The following is a 22,891-nucleotide window of genomic DNA, read 5'->3' on the forward strand; positions in this document are numbered from 1 at the left end:
AAATATATTGTTTCCGATTGAGGTATGACGGACTAGATTTATTTGAAATGACCATACCACACCCAAAGTCATTTCATATAAAATTAGTGCATCCTCTGCGTTAGGCAATTTGCATTTTTGCTGAAGGTTCAATGTGTCTTAATATTGTTTTTATATCCACGAGTCATGTAAGTCATAAAGTAATATTGTAAATCAGTGCAACCATAATGCAGTTTGAATATTGACACTGAGCAGCAATTGTTCTCAATTGTTCAAATAAACTGATATTTGCACAATAAGAATTGATTGCAGTTGTACTAACAGATTAAAGAGCACCAGACCACATTTTATGTAATGTATATTTTATTGTCTTTTAAAACCATTGCATCAGGCTAGAGAGAACCGTACAGAGGAAAGAGTACCTGTGTGTGTTTGTTTGCCCTTAGGTTTTTTTTTCTTTCTCTCTCTCTCTCTACATGGTGGGGACCAAATTCTGGGGTTTACTGTCTTTGTGGGGACCTGTTGCTCCTGTGTGGACCCCACAAAATCAGATCTCTTTTTGAGGGTCAAAACCTGCTTTTAAAGTACAGCTTTGAATTGGATTTTGCTGGAGATTAAGATAGAGATAGAGAATCAGTTGTGGTAGTTAAATGTTAGGGGCTAGGAAAAGCATTAGGTCAATTTAATGTCCCCACTATGATAGAAAAAAAAAAAAACCCTTGTGTTTTTTTTTTTTTTATACAGCTGAACTCCTAACAAGTTCAGGGCTCGTTTTGAGAGTCCAGACTTGAGTTTAGAGTATTGGTGTAAATTGGATTTTGGTTGGGGTTAGGAAATGTGTTTTGATGGTTAAGGTTAGGGGCTAGGAAATGCATCATGTCAAATTGTGTCCTCAGAAGTACAGCTGTACAAACAAGTGTGAGTGTGCGTGTGAATGATGTATATTGCAGGCTGTACATGTGAATGGAGATAAGTCATCTGTTAAGTGCGACAGACACAAGGATTTTTTTGTTTGTTTTCTTTTTGTGTGTGTATTTTTGTGCATAAGGTTGCAGTACACAAAACAGCCAAGAGGCTGAGACAACAGTGCTCCCTCTCAGTTCACGTGTACTTTGGTGTGCCGTCTTGTGATCGCTTCATTCACTTCCAGATGACTGTCAAATTTGTTAATCGTTTATTTTTACTTTGCTTTTTCAAATGGGTTGAGGAGATTGTAAGGTTAAAAAAATAGTTGGGGGAAAAAAAAAAACGTTTACAATGACTTCTCTTGGTCTCACTTTTTAATATCACAAAAGCTGGTATTTTAACGGGTGTGTAGACTTTTTCTGTCCACCATAAATAGGCTCAAAAGTTGGAAATGAAGTAGCAATCAAACAAGTTTTTAGATGAACTTGACTCACCATACCCTTTGCTTCAAATAGTGCAAAAAAAAAAAAGAAACACGTCTCTAATATTTCTTGATTTTTCATTCATAACAATAGTGTAAATCTAATACTTTGAGCAACGTTATTTACAATAAAACTTAACCATGAAAAATGGTGAACGTCATGATGAAACATACATCACAACAAAACAGGAAAAGATGCCACTAACAGGCTCAGTGTGAAACCAAATGTGGCGAACAGAGGGAGCACTGTTCTAACAAGTCAAGCAAAAAAAAAAAATACAAGCAATATTTTCAAGTTTATCACGACAGGAAATAACGAAATGCAAATAGATCATGGCCACTTTTGAGGGATAGACAGATTCTCAAATGTGTATTTGCTGTTTGGTTAATTAACATATTGTAAACATTTGTATTGTGTATTGAGCAGGAAAAAAAATCACGCTAGCTTATCTGTTTCTGTATAGGCTCTGTAAGGTTGTCATTAAACAAACAAAAACAAAAAAAAAACAATACACAGATGAACAAATCTAACAGAGTTCTGTTTTTTCTCCAACAGCAAAATAAAAAAAAAAATATACTCAGGCACCATAAGAGAACACTTCCATGCCATCATTGTTGTATTTTGGGAAGAACTGCAATGCATTTTGCAATGAAATGCAGGCTCCTTTTTGACAACACTAATCAATTCCCCACAACGGGTGTTTCTTTGTGGTGACAAAAGAACTCACAAATCTTCCAAAAGACAATGACAGATTCTCTGGGTTCAAGAAAAACAGAACAAAACCAATCCATCTTAGTCAAATTTCCAAAAAGCAAAGCGGCCAAGATAGCAATGAACATAGTTTATAGTCTTGGCTCTGCAAATATGTACATGAGCTCGCTTCATCATTTGAACGCACCGGATGATCGAGTTTAATATGCTGTACTTTCATCGGATGGACGATAAGCAAAAAATGTCGGCTAAAGCTTCCTGCAGCTGATGAGTCGAATCGCGCGCGTTTTACGAACCGCTCGCCCTGATTTCCAAGACAACCCCGACGCCTCTTTCCCCATCTGTTTCAAGCACAATCCAAATGATAATTACATCATCCAAAAATATAGTTATCTAAGTATATACTTCAAAATAGTTATTCTGTATTACGTCTCTCACATTTCAAACTTTTACAGACACCAAATTGCATGTTCCTCATCGTCAGTGAAAAGTGTGCTTGGGGCGTGAGGCCTTCTCAAGAAAGATCATATACAGTGTACCAAAGCCGATGAAAAAATACGTATATTCTTTAAATGATCCTTTGATGTATAGAAAAAAGTGTTTCGGGATACACGGAGACAAAATGCATATCGAATAGACGAGCAGGAAGAAAAGCCGGGACACGCGGCCGCCTGCTAGCAAAGCCTTTCGAATACCTCTGGCAAAAATATGGCAGCGGAAAGCCTTCGCCTCCTCGACCCGCGCGGACTACAAAAAGCTTAAAAGGAAGCTGATCCAAAGTCACCTGAACATCCCTGAAACATGTTGCGCTAAACTGACACATTTTGTCTGCTCATTCACCGCCGGATCTTTCACGTCGATCGCTGTGAACGGTTTCCCTGGCTAAGATTCATTACCAACGCAAAACAAAACAAAAAAAAAAAATCAAACTCGACCCGTCACTCTCATAACAGACCAATGAAAACCGCCGCGCTGTTAAAACTAAGCGTTGGTCCACGAAACTGAATGATGGATGCTAGCATTTTGACGAATGCAACGAGCACACACACAAGCAATATTGTCATGTGAATCTTATAGAAATATAAACAAGACAAATCCTAAGCGGGGGAAAAAAAAATTGAGCTTGGGCGCCGCTTTAGAGCTAGAATTTGTAACAATTCCATAATAGATGGAAACAACTCAAAGGCGTAACTCAAACCAAGCAGACAAGTAAAACACACACACACACCCGCAATAAAAGCAACAGAGAGGAGAGGATGCGCTCATCACTATTGACAAAAGGCACTTCTAATCTTTCACTCGTTTTTTTTTTTAAGCCCTCTGAGCAGAAGCGCTGACCTCACCTCTGTGTTCAACGAAGCCAAAGAAGTGTGTGCAAAGTACAGTACGATACAAATCAAGACTTGGGAAGTTGATTTAAAAAAAAAAAAAGGGCCAGTCCAAGTCAAAATATAGCAGAAAAAGAAAGAACATTACTGGTAGTTAACGTGATCGATTCACTTATAATCAAAAGTGTACTTTATGCTCATTTTTATCGGTTCTCATAATCAAGATGAAAGAAAAAAAATGTTTTATAGCCCTTCATCACACACTTCTCATCTTGCAGAGTTCGGCCACTTTTTTTTTCCACCCAAAAATATTGTCTCCTCTGAATGACCCTTCTACAAAAATACAATTTTATCCTTTTTTGGGGGGAGGAGTGCATGGTAGGTGTGCTTAAAAAATGAGACCTGACCTGTGAGAAGCAGTGAAAGAGGAAAACCATTTTTTCCCCCGCATACAAGCATGTTGTGCATCGTACAACCTCGCATCATGCTCGGATGCAGTGCTTTGCAAATTTTTTCGCGCGTTGATTTTCTGAGTGTGGCTCATGGGCTCTCTCTAGTGGTACCCCATAGAATCACTACCAAAGTTCAATAATGTTAAATCTACTTTTTAGCAATAAATCATCAAAGTTGTGACGCACTGGTCCGGTGAATTTGCAAAGCACTGCTTACGCACGACAAGAAAGGAAACTCGACAATCACTCTGCCCCCCCCACATCAAAAAAAATATATATATACAAAATGCTTGCTGCTACATGAAAACGGCATCCTTCATTTGGCTCACATTAGCTGGACGCAGGAAACGGAAAAGCAGACAACGCAAGCTCACATACATTAACTGCATGTATGGCTGAAATATACCCTTATATTACTGCTTTTTTTTTTTTTCTGTACACTAAATGTTCTACAGCTCCGCGAGTCAAGCTTGTGATAAAAACGAACAGTCGTGCGCAAGGGCAAGTACCGTGAGTATTTTTTTTCCAACAATAAACATCTGCAAAGACGTCAGAAAAACAGTCGAACTAGGAACAAAGTAAATACAGTACCGAAGATACAATAATCACATAAGGTGGATGCTCTGCAAGTGCCTTCTTTTTTTTGTCTGTTTGTTTTGTTTTTAGCATTTTAAGAAGCAGACACGTACTTGAAGCACTAACAGTAAAGTCGATGGCTACAGGTGCTACAGTTTTCAAGACGACCCCCCCCAAATAAAAACAAAAAACAAAGTCGGATGCATTTTCCACCAATCCTGAGGAAGCGCATTCGTCAAAGTCTATTTCGTCTTGAGACGGAAAATATTTCACCGGATGTACCGTGCTTCTTTTTTTTTCTGTGTTATACCTCGTCCATTCAAATGGAGGCCCGCTGAGAAAAAGCCAACACTGTTAAAAATAAAAACAACTAAAACAACAACAAAAAACACATTACTCACATAAAACGAGGCAACAGATTGAAATTTAAAGTCCGCTCATTATCTGTAGCTGCTTATCCTCGCTAGTCTTTTTAATTAAATTGCTCTGCTTGGTATTGCGTAAATATGAATGACACCCTTAATAATGATCCATTTCTTAAGACTAACTTTGAATAGAAAATAAAAGGCAATTAATTAACTTTATTTTTTTTCAATAGTACTCTTTAAACCTTTGAGATGTTTATATTTTTCATAAACTCATTATTTCTGTTTAGATGTTAATTAATGACCTTTAAATGTGTTTTTTAAGTGAATGTGGTTAAAAATAGTTTGTCTACTTTGACTCTCGACACTGCAAAAAATGTGACATTCACTCACCTGTTTTCTAATCAAACCTACTCATAATAAATAGTTATTAAAGGGTTTCAATAATTCACCTTTACTCGAAACCAAGCAGTAAAATTTAAACATTTCTTGTCATTTGTTGTCTCTTGTTAATCGAGTAAACATGTTTTGTTTTGTTGTTTTTTTTTTAACAGTGTAACTGTCACAGGCTGGTGGTCATTCAAAGCTCTGACTACGTACGCAAGCGTTAAATTCCATGTCTTTTTCGTGGGGAGGGGGAGGTCTATTTGGACGCCTTGTCGGACACCTCAAGTCAAGATGTGAAAGGAGCAGCCAATCACTGCTCCAGGTTTTGTCTACGGCAGTTTGGGGAGAACATTTTGGAGGGAGTGCCTCATTTATCCCCCCCAAAAAAAAATCCTCATTCCAGCATCTCTCCCGCATCCTCTTTAGGATTTCTTTGCCTCAAAAAAAAAAAAAGTTATTATTGTGTGCTTATCCTCGAAGACACATTGATGTGTACGTTTTCACACAAAGTTTGTGTAAGTGACAGCATCCGTGCCCGAGTTCCAAGGGGCTAATGCTTATTGTGAAGCCATGCTAGTGATGGGAAAATGAAGTCTCTTGAAGCGCTTGTGATATTTTACTCCTCTAGAGGGTGCTCTTGGTTCAACGAAGGCTTGTGCAATGGATTCCGTTTCCACTGCAGCTTTAAAGCAAGGGTGCCACCCAGAGGAGCTCATAAGTATCACAAGTGCATCGTGAGGCTTCGTTTTGCCAACACTAAGCTGCCATGCTGCCCGGATCAGATGGAAAATCCGGGTTGACCTCCAGCCACAAAGTCATGCTCACTAAGCTGATTTGACTCCAAGGAGCACTTCCCCTGCCCGATTTGTACGAGAATGTAAATTTCCCTCTTGTGTTCTGCTGGTGATTTCATCTGGGGTGCTGGTTGTGATTGTGAGAGCGGGCCAGGACCGGGTAGGCCAGATTTACATTCAGCTGGTCGTTGTGTTGGATCAAGGAGACGTTTTTGTAGTGCAGCACCAGATCTTTCAGGGACGGGTAGAGATTGTACGGCTCGGCGAAGCCGTAACCTGTGGCCGTCTTGTTGATGACGCAGTGTTTCGTGTCTCCGTCCACGCTGCGGACAGGACAAAAAAAAAAAAGAACATCAGGCTGGCGTCCTGGAAGACCAATAAAACAAAAAAGACAACTCCCAAGTGGTAATGGGAAATTGTATGAATTTACAATTTTAGCAATTATTACAGATTGGAGGGTGGGACTTCGGTATCTGGTTCTCAAGGGAAATCATCAGAAAGATAGTTCTTAAAAAAATAATATACTCTATCAGAGTAATTAAAGTATGTCACATACTTCTGTAATCTATTGTTCAAAGCATTTAAATAATTAAAAGTCACAACTTCAAAACTTCTCAGCAAAAATCGTCATGCTAGTCAACCAAACTTGCTTTCTGTATGATTTTAAGGGTTACAGGTGGTAATATTCAAAGTTATTTTGAAAATATATACATTATTTTAGAGGATCTATTTTAGTCTAGTGTGCCTCTCAGTGGATATTCATGGAAGTGCAATGTCGTTTGCTGATGCGGTATCGCTAGTGCTTGCAGAGTTGACACAACAAGCCGGCTGAAAATAATTACGTGGCAATCACGTGGCAATTTTGTTTTTGTTAATTTCTTGACATGCATAGAGGATAAGGAAGAGGTTGTCATCCTAAAAATGGCTTAGCAGTAACAGGCCACTGTGATTTGCAAAGGACAATTATTAAACAAGAAGATTGTTAGTTTATTTGTTTTTTAGTTGTATTAATCAAGGTACATATTTTGTAACATACCAAATATTCAATACTTTGCGTTAAATGGAAAAAAAGCTGCAATTTTAATATCGTGACAACGGTACCTTGATAGTGTGATACCTGTTGGAATTTGATATCTTTTGAGATGTTTTTTTCAAGCAGGAGCGACTTACACAACAGAACAGGCGTAGGAGCCCTTCTGCGATTGACTCTCACGGATGAGGAAGGTTCCATCGCATTTGCCTCTGAGCAATTCCTCGGCCTGGCCGCGCTTGATGTCGCCCACGTACCAGGTGCACTCGTCGTGATGGGGCGAGCCCTCGTCGTCCTCCAGCGAGTACGAGCTGCGGATGTAATATCAATGAATGCGGCCGTCATCGCGACCTGTCAACTACTTCCTACGCACGCGCACACTTACTCGTCAGCGTCATTTTTAATCCCGAGCCATTCGTTAATTTTTTTCTGCCTTGTGCCCTTCTGCGTCAGCCATCTGAAAACAATCAACGCAGAAAAATTGGATCCATTAGGATTAAATATATATATATATATATATATATATATATACTTTTTTTTTTTTAACTGTGTGTAGTCTCCATAAAGTCGCCTTACATTAAGTACTGGTCTCGAATTTTGCGTAGCTGCATGAGGTCAGGCTTGAGGCTGTTCATCTTCTTATCGATTTCTCTGTTGTCGGAGACCTGCTCTCTCAAGTCCTGCTCCAGCTTTCGCTTGCTGTCGTGGATCTCCTTCACGCGAGACTTCAAACGCTCCGAGTTGCTCTGGATCCTGACCCGGTCAGGGACACAAAAAAAAAGGGTCATGCTGCAGTTCAACTTCTTATTGTTCAAAATAAGGCATGGAAACTAAACTGCGACTGACTTCTGAATCTCCTTCTCATTTCCCTCGCGCTGGAAGCGCTCCAGCGACTCTTTGCTGTAGCGCTCCTGAGTCTCGCATTGCTCCTCAAATATTTTGATGGTCTCGTTGAAGGCCTCGATGGCTGTGCGCTTCATCTGCAGTTCCTGTCAGAGTGTTGGGATTGACCCGTGACCATTAGTCTTACAAATAACCATTTCAAATCTACTTTGTAGCAATCATACTTAAAATAGAATAGAATATCTTTATTGTCGCTATACAGAAGGCCCAAATCTTACTGACAAACAAGAGCGACTATGAAATATTTGAAAGTGAGCTCCTACCTGTGAGGTACGCGTGTACTCCTCGTAAAGGGTGTCGTATTCACGACTCTTCTCCTGGTATTGGTCATGATAGATCTTCAGCTGCTCACCCACCTCCTCGATGCTGTTCTCCTTCACCAGCTGAATCACGCAAACATTGAAGAGGAAATGGTGAGAAAATCTTTCAAAACAAGAGATTGAGGAGGGTCGTATTTATTGAATAAAAATAAAAATTACAGTAATGCACCTTAAACAATACCTGCGGTGCTAAAAACGAAAAATATAATTATTTTATCAATAACAAAAGCACTCAAAGGGGCTTTTTGTTTCACTGGTTGTATTAAAGCAAGCTTGAAGAGCTTGAGAAAATTAACTGGCAAGACAACACCACAGCTTGACGAGGTTGTGTCACGTTTCCGCCCTCTTCTGGCAAATATGGCTGTGTACGTTGACTTGTTAGGTAATTTTCTTGAACTCTTTTATTTTACGTATTAAAATCAAAGAAATTTTAAATTTTAGACATTTGCTTGCAAGTTGACCTTAACTTATTAAACCTTCTCTTATACTGTACATGGTAAAAATACTGTATGATATGCAAAACTTAAAAAATACTTTCAAGGGGGATTGCAAGATGAAAAATATTTGGAAAACCACTCCTTAACTCGAATTTTCAACGGTTGGAATGTATTTTTATCATATTGTTAATTGTGGATGACTACACAATCAAGAAACATGTTGAAAACAAACAAACAAACAATAATAAAGGGAAAAGTAAAAAAAAAAAATATATATATATATATATATATATATATATATATATATATATATATATATATATGGCTGCCTTTTGTCATTGTGGCCAACGGTACCCACCTGTTGGTATTTGGAAACTGGGTAAAGAAGTTTGGTGTCCAACTTGGCGTTGTACTGTGCCAAGGACTCATGTCGGTAATGGTTGATGAGCTCAACCACGGAAAAGAAGGTGAGCGGCTCGGAGAAGCCATAGCGCCCATCTCTGTGGTAGATCTTGATTAATTTGTTGTTTCCTCCTCTCCTGCAGGGGGCGCAATGGAAACAAGATATTCATTGATGCATACTTTGAGAGTTCTGCTCATTTTGTTGTCGTTTACGGTCTCATGTGCAATTCAGCCGATTTGCAGCGTTTCTTCACCTGAGGGTGAGCGTGTACTCTCCCTCCAGTTTGCTTGAGGCGTCTCGGACAAGGAAGGTACCGTCCGCAGTGTCTCGCAGTTTTTCATTTACCTCCTCCCTGCAAACGAAAAAAATTATCATAAATTCTATCAACATTTTCCACCACAAATGCTTGACATTTGGGAATTTGAATAGGTTTGATTTATTTAAAGTTAGTTTTTAAATCGTGTGCAGAATGTTTAGACAACAGTCATGTATCCTTATTTTAAATTAGTTTTAAGTCAACCTGACAATGATAGCTTGCGCAAAAAAACAGTTTTCTTGTGAATAGCATGCTTAAACATTCCAGTATAGTTCATCTGGAGTTTTTTTGTTATTTTCCTTGACACCAGGGGTCACGCTCCAATAGTAAACGCAAACAGGCATGTTACTGTTGTGTTGGTACTGTATTCTAACAATCCCAGTGTGTGGGTGTTATGTGTAAAATATGTTGGTGCTCCCCTTATTTATAAACGTGCAGGGGTGGTCAAGTGATGTGTTAGAATGAACAAACGCAAAACTCCTGTTTCTTGAGTTTCTACTGTCATCCCTACCTGGATATTTCTCCCCAGTACCATTCAGCATCAGTGAGGAGGGTGCTTGTGTCTGTCATGGTTGATGGTGTCACTTTTGTCTTAGTTGGCTTTGCTGGAAGGACTGGAATCAGACATAAACACGCGAGCTCTTAAAGCAATTTCAAACCCAAGTTATCATGTTCAAAATAGAGAGATTTGAAATGCTCATGAAGTTTATAATGCCAAAGTTCATAAATGCAATGTGCCATTTATTTGACCATTTTTAGCAGTAAAAAGCAAACGCAATTTACATCAATGAAATTACATCACCTGCTCTCAAGGCTTGCGTAATGACCAATCATGGCTCACCTCTTGGTCATGTGATGTTCATGTATCGAACCCTGATTAATTGGTCATTACAAATTAGCCTTCAGCGCATCGTGTCGTATCTAGTCAACAGTAGGTGAAAAAATGTGTTTTTCAAAGTATTAATTCGATGCGAAAAACGATTATCAATTTAAGCCATTAAATACTAAAGACATAATTTTAACATTTTTTTAGAGTCCAGACATTCAATCCTAGCTACTTATTTATACATTTTTTCAAAATATTTCAAAGTGAAAGGTGTCAAATGACAGTCCTCAAGGAACAGTATCCTGCATGTTAACAAAGTGTCTTTCCCCAACACACTTGATTGGCGCGTCACGGCATTACTTTAAATAAGAGAAACAAGCAGACTGGCCCAACGTCCGAGTCCATCTTTGTTTTCATACAGGAGAATGACTAAAACGGAGAGGACCATGTAAAAGTTATGATGTCTCCAGCTGATTCAATTAAGAGTAGCAAGGAAAAGAGCTGTGTACCCTTATTAGAGGACGCGGAAAGGTTTTTCATTTGACAGATGTATTAATTGTGGTCCTTTGTCATATACACATAATCACAAACTGGGTGCCCAGCCTTACTTGACGGATAAAAGTACCTGGAGGTGTGAGCTCTTGTTCCGCGGTTCTCTCAATCAGAAGCCGTTCCACTACAAGTGCGGGCAACTCCTCATCCAGCGACAACCTGACGAGACGTTATTTGACGTGAGCAACATGAAAGGAAAACACACCATCCGTCAAACTTACGATGGAGCGGAAGGGTCGCTCCTCATCAGCAGCGGTCCGAAGATCTTGCCCAAGGTGTGTGTATCCAAGGCGTTGCTGGCCTGCGCCTGAGTGACCTTGGCCAAGTGTGTAAGGAGGTACTCCAGGGTAAGCCGGTGATGGAGAGGGACGGCGCCGGAGCTATCCAGGACCCTGCTCACATCTCTGTCATGGCGTCCGGCTACAGCATCATCTGGAGGTGGGATTTCACATAGAATAGAATAGAATAGAATAGAATAGAATAGAATAGAATAGAATAGAATAGAATAGAATAGAATGCCTTTATTGTCCCTGTAATGTCAAAACTGGGAGCACTGTTCTGATTGGTACATTTTAAATAAATAGAATAAATGGTAGCGAATAAAAATTGTATAAACATAGCTCCACAGAAATGCAATTAATATTGTCAGTGTTATTTTTTTGTTATTTGGTATGTCAATTGCTCCGACCAGAGGGTAACACTTTGAAAGCATGATGATCTGTCAGAATTAACTCATTCAATGCCAGGGAAGTACTTTTACAGTTTTAGGAGTCCAGGCAGTCAATCCCAGATATTTAAGTGTCATTTTAATACCTAAGTATATGGGATTGAATGTCGGACTTACAAACGTGAAAATATGTTCCTTGCATTGAATGAGTTAATTGCCAAAATAATTGATTATCAAATCAATTAGCGACTATTCTAATAATTGAGCAATCGTTTTAAGCCATTGTTTAACTTAAAATTTAACTTAAAATTTACTGATTTAAGCCTCTCAGCAGTAATTATCCTCCGATTTCTGTAGTCTTTCATCAAACAAGACTGATTATATTTTGTGTCTAATCAAAATAAGACAATTGCAAAAATCAGCATTTTTTGGAAATAATCAATCATCACATCATTAATCTCTTTTGTGTCGCAATGCGTGGTTATTTTTCAATTATGTTTTTCAATTAAATAATACAAAACAAATAGACATTGTGGAAAAGATTGAATTTTGATTAGATTATCAATTGAAAGAAAAAAAAACAATAGAATAACCGATTCTAAAAATATTTGATAGGACCGATTCCCACCTGCTGACTGCTGCTGCTGTGTGATAGCAGTTTGCAGCTGAGCATAGGTGGAGGCGGGGATGACAGGCGAGGGGAGCTCTCTCAGGTAGTGCAAGACACACTCGGACAAGACGCTCACATCCGTCTGAGACAAGTCACTCTCTGCTGAAAAGGAAAAAAAATGTACAGTATGTTTAAAAAAAAAAAAAGGTGTCGACTAAATAAAGAGCAATTAAGGTTGAATTGATCAATTTACTTTAAATTAATATCAATCACAGCGAAGAACTGACATCTTAGTGACGCCGACCAATCGCAGACCAGCATTTTAGTGACGTATGCGGTGACGCATGTCGTAACGTATGAGCATGGTTCAACTCGTAGTCATGCACAAAGCAAACTGACCGCCAAGTTTGAATTTTCTACGTGCTTTTGATACCGTAAAGCGGAAAAAATGCTGTAAAGAAAGGACGAAAAAAACTTAGCATTCCATTTCATAACGTGAAAAAAATGTAAGCATGCACTATGCTGTATAGTGCCGTCAATTAACTAGATGGTGACCCCTAGTGGACGCAAATTGAAACCTCCATTTTTTGGGATGAACAAAACTGGCATGAATAAATTAATAGATACATAAACAAGATTGACAGATTAAATACAATAAATGAAAAAAAAATGATGTAATAAGTTAAAATGGAGAAAGTCATTTTAAAAAATAGATGACGAAATGAAAAATATAAATTAAATTAAATAAAAACTACTCTGAAATTTGTTTATTTCATGCTACGGACAACGTCAGCATGAAATTTTAAGTAAATGAGAGGGTGGTTTTCAGCAGCTTTTGTCTCCCATACATTTTACATGCATATTTTATGATATAATAATTCAAAATCAATGTTCATCCCACTCACCTGGAACTAAAGTGTGCATGGGGCTGTCTGAAATGGAGGAACTAGGAGTCGTCCTGTACAGAGCTGGGGAGTCCAGACCTAAAAAAAATACCCAATAGTTAAAAAAGGATCCAAACGCGCAAAAATATGTTGTTGTTGGGCACATTTTACAAATGAAATACGCTTTTCTTGAATGAATTTGCGTGATGGATTAGAGTGCGTGACATTTGGACGGACACACCTAGACCAACGTCACGCATGGATGTTTTTGTTCTCTCTCTTTTTTTTTTTTTACGGCCGCAAAAAACATCTGCTATGTCCACGTAGGGCCAACTCAAGAGAAACATTTTATATAAGCTTTTCCACATACAGTCTGAGCCAGTACAAGCTTTTTTTTTTTTTTTTTTTTCCCTCGCCACTATTTCCACTTTGGAAACATGAACTCTGGGCAACAGCATTACTCATTTCCAATGCATCAAATCCTCCAAGAACATTGGGCCGAGAAAGTTTGCGGCGGGAGGGTCAAACCCGTCTCTCGGGTAGTTGAGAAAAGCACATTGCGCGAAGCCGACTGTGTTGCTGCATCGAACTATTTGCGTTCATGGACAGACCTCTTGCCGCCACCTTTGGTATCAATCCTGAGATGTTTCTAGCATGAGATTTATTTTGGCAAGTGTTTCAAAGAATAAAGAGCCCCATAGCACTGGACTGCTTTAGCACGGGTAAACGCAAAGACTGCAAAAAATATTACTTAAAAAAAACAAAACAGGTCTGTTATCTGAGCAGGATTTTTTTTGCTGCAGATGAAATCGGATGATATCGATTTCGATATTGATCCTATAGATGTGCTGCACATTTTTTTCACAATTAAAGCTACTTTTAGGATTTACTTTTAAGCCTCTTTCCCACTGAGGGGGAACACTGGAGAGTGGCCATGAAAGTAGCAGCTATATTTTATCTTTCCAAAGTTCGTGCAGCTCACCAGAGGTCGCCACAAGGTCGCCAAAATGTCACAAAACGTTCGTCTGTACTGCTTTTGTCCCAAAGTAATTTTGAACAAGTTCAGTTTTATGATTTCCTTACATTGTATTCTATTATGGTAATATACTTTTCTTAGTTACAATCCTGGAAATTAATTAATGGCATTTCTATTAATATGGATAATTACCAAGAAGTACGCAATGCTTTTTTTTTTTTTCTGCAGAGCAGTTTTGTGACTGGAGGACTTAATTTGAGGAGCAATTTTCAAATTTAGTGGAGCATTGATTTCTGGTGTATATACTTTATAAAACAATAATATGACATTATTAACAATTATTATTATTACGATTATATAATTAGTGTTCAATGCATCAATGAGTTTGAAATACCAGACTGCACTTGAATGCACCATACTTCTCACATAACAGCTACCAGAAACTTGAACGTTTCAAGCTAATGGAAACGTCCCCCGACAGCAAAATGAACCACGGCGATGGTTCTGTACGGATCACCCATGAAGTCTATTGAAACCTGGCATTTATGAACACAAATAACGTGTTGTTCCAAAACCATTTGTGAGCGTCGGCGGGCGCTTGATTCTCAGTTTAGGGTCTCCCTGTGTTTACATGAGGACCGACGTCCAAAATTTAAACAGCAAACAGTCACGCCAAACCGGTTATTACGAGCCTTGAGCGAGTTCAATGTAAGTCAAGGCACCACTTTACTTAAAGGACTTGAAAATGAGCGATGACTACAAAGAGTGCAGTGTGCACAAGTAAGACAACTTTTGACATCCGAGGTCTATCTTTGTGTCTTTCTCCGAGCAAGTAGACAACAAAGGCGGTAATGTCAGTGTGACACATGTGACTGGACCCACTTGTCTGCACGTCTACACTTGTGCAAACCCTGGCGTGAGGGCCGGAGGCAGATGGCGCGAGGGAGGGGGGGAGGGCACTGGCTCATAGATGGAAAGACGGCGAGGCGAGACGCCCGCGGACGCACCTCGCTGCTCTATGGCTTGGATCAGGTTGACGAGGGCGGCGGGGGCCGTCTCCGGCGGCGCGAACCGCTCGCTCAGGTCGGGCACCCAAGCAGCTGAAACAACAAGACAAATCAGCGTTAGGCATTCAACGCCGAGCCTCCAAAACGCCACGGGGGTCCCGCAGTAAACGGGGATCCTTTAGGTACTGGTGTTCAAAAACACATGACTAGGCAAAGGCCAGCATATAAAAAGTAATTTTAGCCCGTTTCACAAGAAGAACACCTGTCCACCTCAAACTTTCTACACCAGCTAAAAAAATACTTGCCTCTCAAAGTGTCACCGCGGGCTTCATCAAAAACAAGTCTTTATTACAACAAAAGTATATGGAATAATATGAACAGTAAAATGATCCAGTTTGAATATTAGCAGTGTGTTTAAATTTAGTTAAAATAACTCGGAACGGTTCAAATAAAATGTTTCGCATTCAAATCTATGAAAACCGTAATTAAAGATTCATCACGGCAAAGTTTTACGATACTTCTCGCACAGTGTGAGTAGCAGAAAGTTCACAAGTGTTCTATTTTGAAAACATTAATTTGGTTATTAAAAAAAAAAAAAAAAAAAGATGATTTCATGACAGACCTGTAGTAATTTGATAGAAACGACTGAACTGACAATATTTGGACATAAGTGTTTTCCGCCTATTGTTTTATTACTGTATTTACCGCACTATAAGGCGCACCTAAAGCCTTCAATATTCTCAAAAGCTGACAGTACGTCTTATAATTTGCCGTGCCTTATATAGCGCATAAACAGCCAATTTTCATTTTTGGGGGGGAGGGATGAAAAAATAAAATTACTTAATCGCCGTTCCTTCTGATTGGACAGAATTTGGTGAAACTACTGCCTCCCAGTGGCAAATCAATAAAACTGCACTATATAGATAGTATATAGTAGAGCAGCATTTTTTTTTTTAATAAAGCGGACTGCGAAGAATAGAAGAATATGCGGGTTTAAGTAGCCCTGATTACGTGAAGAAGTGAAAGATTACAGGAGAAAGTGAAAGGGAAATAAAAACTGAGCGATCTCACTTCATCCCCCACTTTCTTCTCTCCTCCCCTGCCTGTCCCGCTTACTGCTTGGCCTTGGCTCTTTGCGTGAGTTGAGCACAATAAAGGATTTAATCCAAACTCCTGAACAAGCAAAAGCCCTGTGGCATTTGGCCAGGCTCGGCTCGACTCTGCACGCAGCGCCTCCTATTTGGTCCCGGAGCGGAACGGGGGTGGCGCGAGGAGGCGGGGGGGGGGCGACACCGGCCTGACCGGGACTTGCCACTCGGCTTGTGTTCCTGTTAAATGGCTGCTGATTATTAATTTGGGGAGTTGAGACAAGAAGTGCTGTGTCAGCACATTCCATTCTCGCTCACTCGCTCGCTCTCTCGGGTTCTTGTTCTCGGTTTCCCTGAATGTCTCTCTTTCTGTCTTTTGGTCCAACATTCCTTCTCCCGCTTCTCCACGGGACTTTTTTTTCCTTCTTCATTTTACCGCCTTTTGTTCTCTTCACTTTTTATCCGACTTGTCCTTTTTTGGCCCCTCTATTTCCTTCTCTCTGGGTTTCCATGCCTGCCAGTTAAACATGAAAAGTTTGCCTGGCACACAGAGACACAGCTCCAGCTCTTCTTTATCCCTGTGGGCCATCTGGACAGGCGGGTTGGCCCCTTCCCCCCTCCTCTCTAACTCCGCAATACTGGTGCACACATCACATTATTGACAATACGCTCCCTGCGATATAGTTCTATTAGAAATTGCAATGATCCCAAAATTGCATGGGAATGCTGACAGATGGTGTCAGAGCCAAAATAAATTGAGGACTTGAACGCCCCCTCCCCACCCCCAAAAAATGTCATCTTTCAAGCAGCAGCAGGATACTAGGGGTAATCTGATTGTATGTGTACATACATATATATATATATATATATATATATATATATATATATGTGTGTGTGTGTGTGTGTGTGTGTGTGTGCGTGTGTAAAATCCTTTGCAACTAGCAATTATTTTAATAATTGAATCAGATTTTTTAAAAACATGGTCACTTCCATTGTATTTTCCGCACTGGCAATTTGATCAAATGTCCAATTTTTACAATACAATGCAAATAAAAAAAGGATATTATCAACCCTAACCCCCAATATTAACCCTTTGTACACTGTTCACATTACTGACGGTATATTTTACTTATTAAGCCTGGTGGTCAAGGACGAACTGGGAAAAGATTAAACAAGGCCCTAACTTGAAAAGCATTTAAGCTAGGCGGCTCAAACTTCAGATTTTTTGAGTTGATCATAAGGCAATAATAAAATTTAAAAAATAAATAAATAAATAAAATGAAAAAGCAGGCAAATTGAAGAGATGTCAATTTGTCAAAAAAATTAAACATCTTTCAGAACCATGTTTAAGACCTAATTTGAGATTTTTTTAAAAAAAAGGTCGAAAATTCAAATGATTGGATTTAAAACTTTTAAGACTTCTAAGAGAGCTGTAATTTTAATACTAATGCTCAATGTTGTCAGACTGTCAGAATCTGATATCGTTCCCCACCTATGCATATCACCCAGCTTAAAGGACTTTTTTTCTGGTACTCAATTGAAACCCTGTGGGGAAATTTTGCTCCAGTACCATCAGCTGAAACTTGCTGTACTGATAAATTCCATGAGGCGAATCCATCAAATCGCAGGGCATGGGCTTCACCATTGGCTTCATCCCTCGCTTTTCAGACCATCCACATCTTTTCCCGTACTCGACCGTCTCCTGATCTCTCCAACCTCTTCCATGGATTCTTTGAAAGTGTTTTCCAAGTAGCGGGGGGGGGTTTGAGTGAGAGAGTGGAGAGAGGAAGGCCTCTCCTTTCTGAGAAGCGGCCATGCTTGCATGCTTTATAGATGCCCAGAAAAAGTAATCAAAAAGTAATCTGCAAAATCAGGAGGAGATGGGGAGGAATTTTCAAAGACGCCAGACCATGCTTCACCCTCAAGGGGCACTTCAAGTCAAGCCAGAGAACAAGAAAAGTTATGTTCCCTTTTTACGTTTCTTTTGCTAAAAAAAATTAAATCCCTTAAATTGATATTTTTCAGTCTGGTCTGACTTAGGAGGATAAATATCAAGAAAAATAGCATGGTAAACCTAGATATGGTAAAAATCTAGTAGTAGAATGAATAATCATGAAAAAACTTTTTTTTTTACTGGTTTCACTTAAATCCTTTTAACTGTTTGCAGTGTTTATATGGGTTACAGCTTAGTCTAAAACAGACAAAAAATAACCCAAGTGCATCAGTGTGCCTGAAACTTTACCTCAACCCCCCCGCCGAGGAGGGCCCGCCCCACTATTTGAGAAACACTGACTCAAATGGAAGAAAAATAGCGACATGAATCCACAAAAGATCAATTGATAATCATAAATGAAAACACGTGATAGAATGAAGCTGCAATAACCGAACCAACATGTAGCAAGGGAACACTGTACTTCATTGTGGCATTCAAGCAAGTTATGTGCAAGCTAGGAATAGGTTTGTTTTTTGTTTTGTTTTTTTGCACGATTTATTAACGCTAAGTTTACATTAAAACTGATTTATGATACATTACTGACTGAAAATTTTGCTCAGTGTATATTCTCAAGTAAAACTTTTAATGTTGGATATAATAGGCAATTTGGAAGTTTTTAGGAAGCACAGGAATTGTGTTTTTATGCCATTTGCTGCAAAGCTTGATCCCTGGGTTTTACCGTATCACAAAATTCAAGGCTCACATTGTATTGCTGGACCACCAGGCCAAATGGAGCTACATTGACAAAAGCTCTTTTTGCACAATGGGCAAAATGTCAGCTCCACGAGAGAAATGAAAGTGATATTTGTCAAATTTGGGTCTGACCACAGTGCCCTCCATTCATTGGCAGCCACGCCCCCTCTCACTCCTCTCTGGCCAACTTTAGCACTTGCTGCCACAGTCTCACCAAATGGCTGCTGACAATTGACGCCTGCTGTCCAACTGCTTTGTCTCTGTGTCCCTCAATGCACCAGCAAATTCACCAGAGCACCTGCATTTGCCGGTTCAACAAAATTGAGCAGATGCTCAAAACTCCTCAAGTTGAGAAGTACTAGGAAAACATTTGCCTGTTGTTAGAGCTTTTTGGGAAAGAAGAGAGAATTTCCTTTGAAAATCCCGCATCTGACTGCGGGGACACTGCACTTCTGCCTGCAATGAATTGCCCAATGGTTAAAGCCGAGGTCACGCTAAGTTCAAAGCCGTCGTACTTTAAAAGATCACGGAGAACCACAGATTACGGCTTCTGACCGAGGCAGCCACAATCGCGGCAAACCACGATACTGAACCAATCGCGTGAAGAAAACCTTTATCTTGCAATTCCTAGTTTTTACGATTTTAATAATCTGGTGTCCCAATCATTTTTTTTGCAGCCGAGACGCATTACTTTGAGGATACCAAGTTCTGATTTGATAACTCAACGAGAAAAATTTGGATTGACCATTGAAATTGTCTTTTTAAAATTTCTTTTAAATATGTTTGATTACTGTACCCCTTTCCAAAAATAAATTGTCAAAATAAAACAACTCAAATTTGACAGCAAATCGTGTTGATGTCGCACATCATGCAGTCAATTAAAGATTTGTCAGTAAGCGTCATCATATCTGTGCCGTTGCTTTTATTTGAAATGTCAAAATACACATAAGCTAACATAAGCTAATACACGACATATAATTTTAAAAAAATGAGAAGTAAAAGCCACATGTAAATATTGTGCAAAAAATGACTTGGCTGGATCATGACAGTTAAAAAGCAAAAGATTCTGCCATGTTTGAACAGCAAATCTGGTGCGCTCCTTTTTGACACTGAGTTATTATATATGCAGTATATAAGTTAGCTACTAACTACTTACTGTAGATTTGAAAATGTTTGCCTTTAAAAATGAAAATGTAAAAAAAACATTTTTGCTATTTTATACACACACACACAAAAAAGAAGAAAAAGAAGCTTACCTTGGCACGAATCCGTTGCGGGAGCAGCGGGCAGGGGTCGCTGAGACCTGGCTTGACTGGAGGGGAGCGCCATCTTGACGGGCCCCACATACTGGACGTAGGTGCCGGGAAAGTCGCCTCGTTGCTTGGAGCGCTCGTTGTAACCCAGAAGCCACCCCAGGTACTCGGGCCTTTCCTCGCAGCCCGGCTGGTAGTTCTCCACGGACAGCAGCGAGGCCTTGCTCACCATCAGTAGGTCCCCCGGCTGCAGATCCAAGTCCTCCTCCTGGTCCTTGATGAAGGCGTAGAGGGCGCGGTACTGGAAACCTTCCGACGCCATCTCACCGAGGAAAGAGCGATTCGAAATGGCCGCCAAGAGGATTTATACGGCGCGGTCCGTAAGTGAGTCCGGCTAGACGGAATCTCCCGGCGTGGAAAAGGGATGGATGTCGCGGGGCGACCCACAAAGTCACCCGAAGCTGAGACGCATTTTCCCGAGCGGGCACGGTAGCGCTGGACCTCTCAGACCTGACCGGTGTTGGCGAAGCGCTGCACTTTCCTCAGCTTGATTCCCCGATTGAGCCAGATGATGGAGCAGAGGGAGCGCGTAGGCAACATGCTCCTGAAAGCGCCGAGCCGATGCTACGCCCTTGAAAAATGCCAAGGCCCGGGCCCTCGCGTCGCCGGCTCCCCGCCGTACAATCAAGAGCTTGGAATTGGAGTACCAGTAGCAGAGTGGGACCGTCTTTAATCCTCTTCGGGTCTGTAAAGCTCCCACATGTTCTGGACGGGGATTACAGCCAACCTGCGGCACATTAAAACCCAACAAAAAGAGACAAAATGGGAAAGTGATTTATAGATAGACTAATATGTGTTTTTTCAGGGCTGATATTGATTCTCAGTAATCAAGATGGCTGATAACTAATATTTGGAGGCAAGATAGATTTTTTTTAAATTAGTAAAAAAGACAAACTCCAACTCTTTGTTGATATGTCTATTTTTTTAAATAAATACATTTTATATGCATATCTTTATTGTATAATTAAAACAAAATGTTCAGGGAGCCCCCGGGGGGCGTCGGCATTATTTAAAAAAGTGAATGTAAATCTGAGCAAGTAGATAGCTCCCTATACTTTTCTACAGTAAATCAAGTTCTCCAGAAATTCAAAATAAAAAAAAATGTTACAATTTCTCCTCTTTGTTCTAGTTTCAAACATACTCAAAAGGTGTAGTGTCCCCACGTCCTGCAGAATCCCTTATAAAATTGACCGAAAATTTGTAAAATTAAAAGTTCCCATAAGTTAAACCACTCAAAAAGTGATCTATTGTGGGCCATAAGATTTTTTTTTTTTAAATCAAGGGCGGATGCTGATATTTGTTAAAATGACAAATATCAGTCGCGATAATTGGGCTGGTCAATCACTAGTTTTGATGTACATGGCCTGAAACCGTTCCATTATTTGCCGCCACAATTTCAGAAAAAAACATTTGTCCCTTTAATGGTTATTTAAAAAAAAAAAAAAAGCCGATACCAATCTTCGTCAAAATGCCAAATATCTGCCCCATAATTGGCCCAGCCGATAATCGGTCTATTCGTACCGAAATTGACATTAAGTCATTAAAAAGAATGCGGTATAAAATGTGCGGCGCCCGAGTATTTCGCTGCGACGAAGCTTGAAAGCGCAAAGAAAATGGCGACCGATGTGGCGTTAGCGCAGTGTTGGGAAAACGCGAATGGGCTGAAGCTGCTGCGTCATAGCCAAGAGCAGACTTGGTCTCCTTCGCTCGACTCTCACACACTGGCAGCTTGAGCTCAGGACCATGAACTTTGACTGTGAAATCGGCATGCCATGCAAATGATTGCATGTTCCAAGAAAAAGCTTTTTTGTTGGAAGGAGAGTACCAAGAAAAACCTGACATGTACACACACTGGAGAAATTTGTTGGAACATGCAAAAAAAAAAAAAGGCTTTGTGGTAATTTGCTTTCTGCTGGAGGGAGGAAAAAAAAACAACACTGTGGTGCCTGCAAAAATATTTTTCTGTCAAAAGAGCAACATCACTCAGCCAAGATGCCAAAGTCGGTCACGTAAAACTCAATGCATGCGGCAAAAGGCCTTTCTACGCTGCAAAAAATACCAAAGCGGCAAAAAAAACTCACATCATTACTAAATATCGAAATCATTGAGACAAAATTCGGCCGAATAAATGTTACAATCGTAATCGAAACGCGGTCGAAAACATGCGCGTGTCCTTTTCAGAACGCTTTAAAGTTGCGTCAGAAAATGGCAACTGGACCGAGGGACGAGATGGCGAAGGAGAACGGGGGGAAGAGATTAGGGTTTGCAGATTAATTCGAATATCTGCGGGCTGTAGACCAACCGAGGATGATCATTACCTTCTGGGGGATGCGGGTAGACACAAGAAAGGTACCTTCAAGTTTTGGTATTCTGTGATATGACTTACGATATAGTTACTGCGATGTTTAGAAAAAAAAATGCCCAAACCCAAAATGGCATTGGCCTGCTAGGCCCGACGTCGTGCAACCCAAAATGCTGGATGAATGGATACCGTTGAGAGTGATGCATTGCAGACACGAAAATAAAAGTAGGCGAGCGCACCATAAAAAAAAAAAAAATAACAAAAACGTAATCGTACTGGTTAGCGTTGAATACCGACGGGCATGCTTTCCTGCCACACGAGTCGCCGCGTTTGGTAACAGATTCCCTGAAAAGCGTGTCGAGGCACAAGATATTTTCTATTCGGGAAAGGGCGAAAGGAAAAAGGGAGAGAGAGCGAAGGAAGATGCGCCCCGAGTGCGAGACTCACCCCACTTTTGCTTGCGAGAGAAGCCGGACAGGCTCAGGCACACTCTCCGTTCAACATCCTTCCCAGTCCACAAGAGGTGCCAGGCGAGACACGTGGCACTGGCGTACCCAACCACAGCCCGCAATCCTCACACCACCAGAACCC

At 40.2% G+C, this 22,891-nt stretch overlaps 1 protein-coding gene across 2 annotated transcripts; it reads right to left on the bottom strand.

The window, feature by feature from the left end:
- Nucleotides 1-324: 324 nt before the first annotated feature.
- Nucleotides 325-22,891, bottom strand: pik3r2 (phosphoinositide-3-kinase, regulatory subunit 2 (beta)). 2 transcript variants are annotated; one of them, XM_088429224.1, is made up of 16 exons: nt 22,748-22,891; nt 19,942-20,725; nt 14,912-15,004; nt 12,950-13,027; nt 12,063-12,203; nt 10,989-11,199; nt 10,841-10,926; nt 9,901-10,003; nt 9,327-9,425; nt 9,029-9,209; nt 8,177-8,296; nt 7,857-7,999; nt 7,587-7,763; nt 7,396-7,467; nt 7,151-7,321; nt 325-6,303 (listed from the first exon to the last, which is right to left on the bottom strand). In XM_088429224.1, exons 2-16 carry the CDS (start codon nt 20,258-20,260, stop codon nt 6,096-6,098), a joined length of 2,202 nt encoding a protein of 733 aa, XP_088285350.1. In that variant the 5' UTR covers nt 20,261-20,725; nt 22,748-22,891; the 3' UTR covers nt 325-6,095. The 2 variants fall into 2 exon arrangements, with proteins under 2 accessions (XP_088285350.1, XP_088285349.1); XM_088429223.1 differs by having other exon boundaries at nt 12,063-12,206.

The sequence above is a fragment of the Hippichthys cyanospilos genome, chromosome 12 (assembly GCF_059441005.1).
Source record: "Hippichthys cyanospilos isolate Australia breed blue-spotted pipefish chromosome 12, RoL_Hcya_1.0, whole genome shotgun sequence".
Taxonomy (NCBI): Eukaryota; Metazoa; Chordata; class Actinopteri; order Syngnathiformes; family Syngnathidae; genus Hippichthys; species Hippichthys cyanospilos.

Coding starts and splice junctions, on each gene's coding strand:
- pik3r2 (XM_088429223.1), bottom strand. CDS start 20,260: ATGGCGTCGGAAGGTTTCCAGTACCGCGCCCTCTACGCCTTCATCAAG. Junction 9,426..9,900: donor TACTGGGGAGAAATATCCAG/GTAGGGATGACA, acceptor TTTCGTTTGCAG/GGAGGAGGTAAATGAAAAAC. Junction 6,304..7,150: donor TCCTACGCCTGTTCTGTTGT/GTAAGTCGCTCC, acceptor TCCTGTCCGCAG/CGTGGACGGAGACACGAAAC.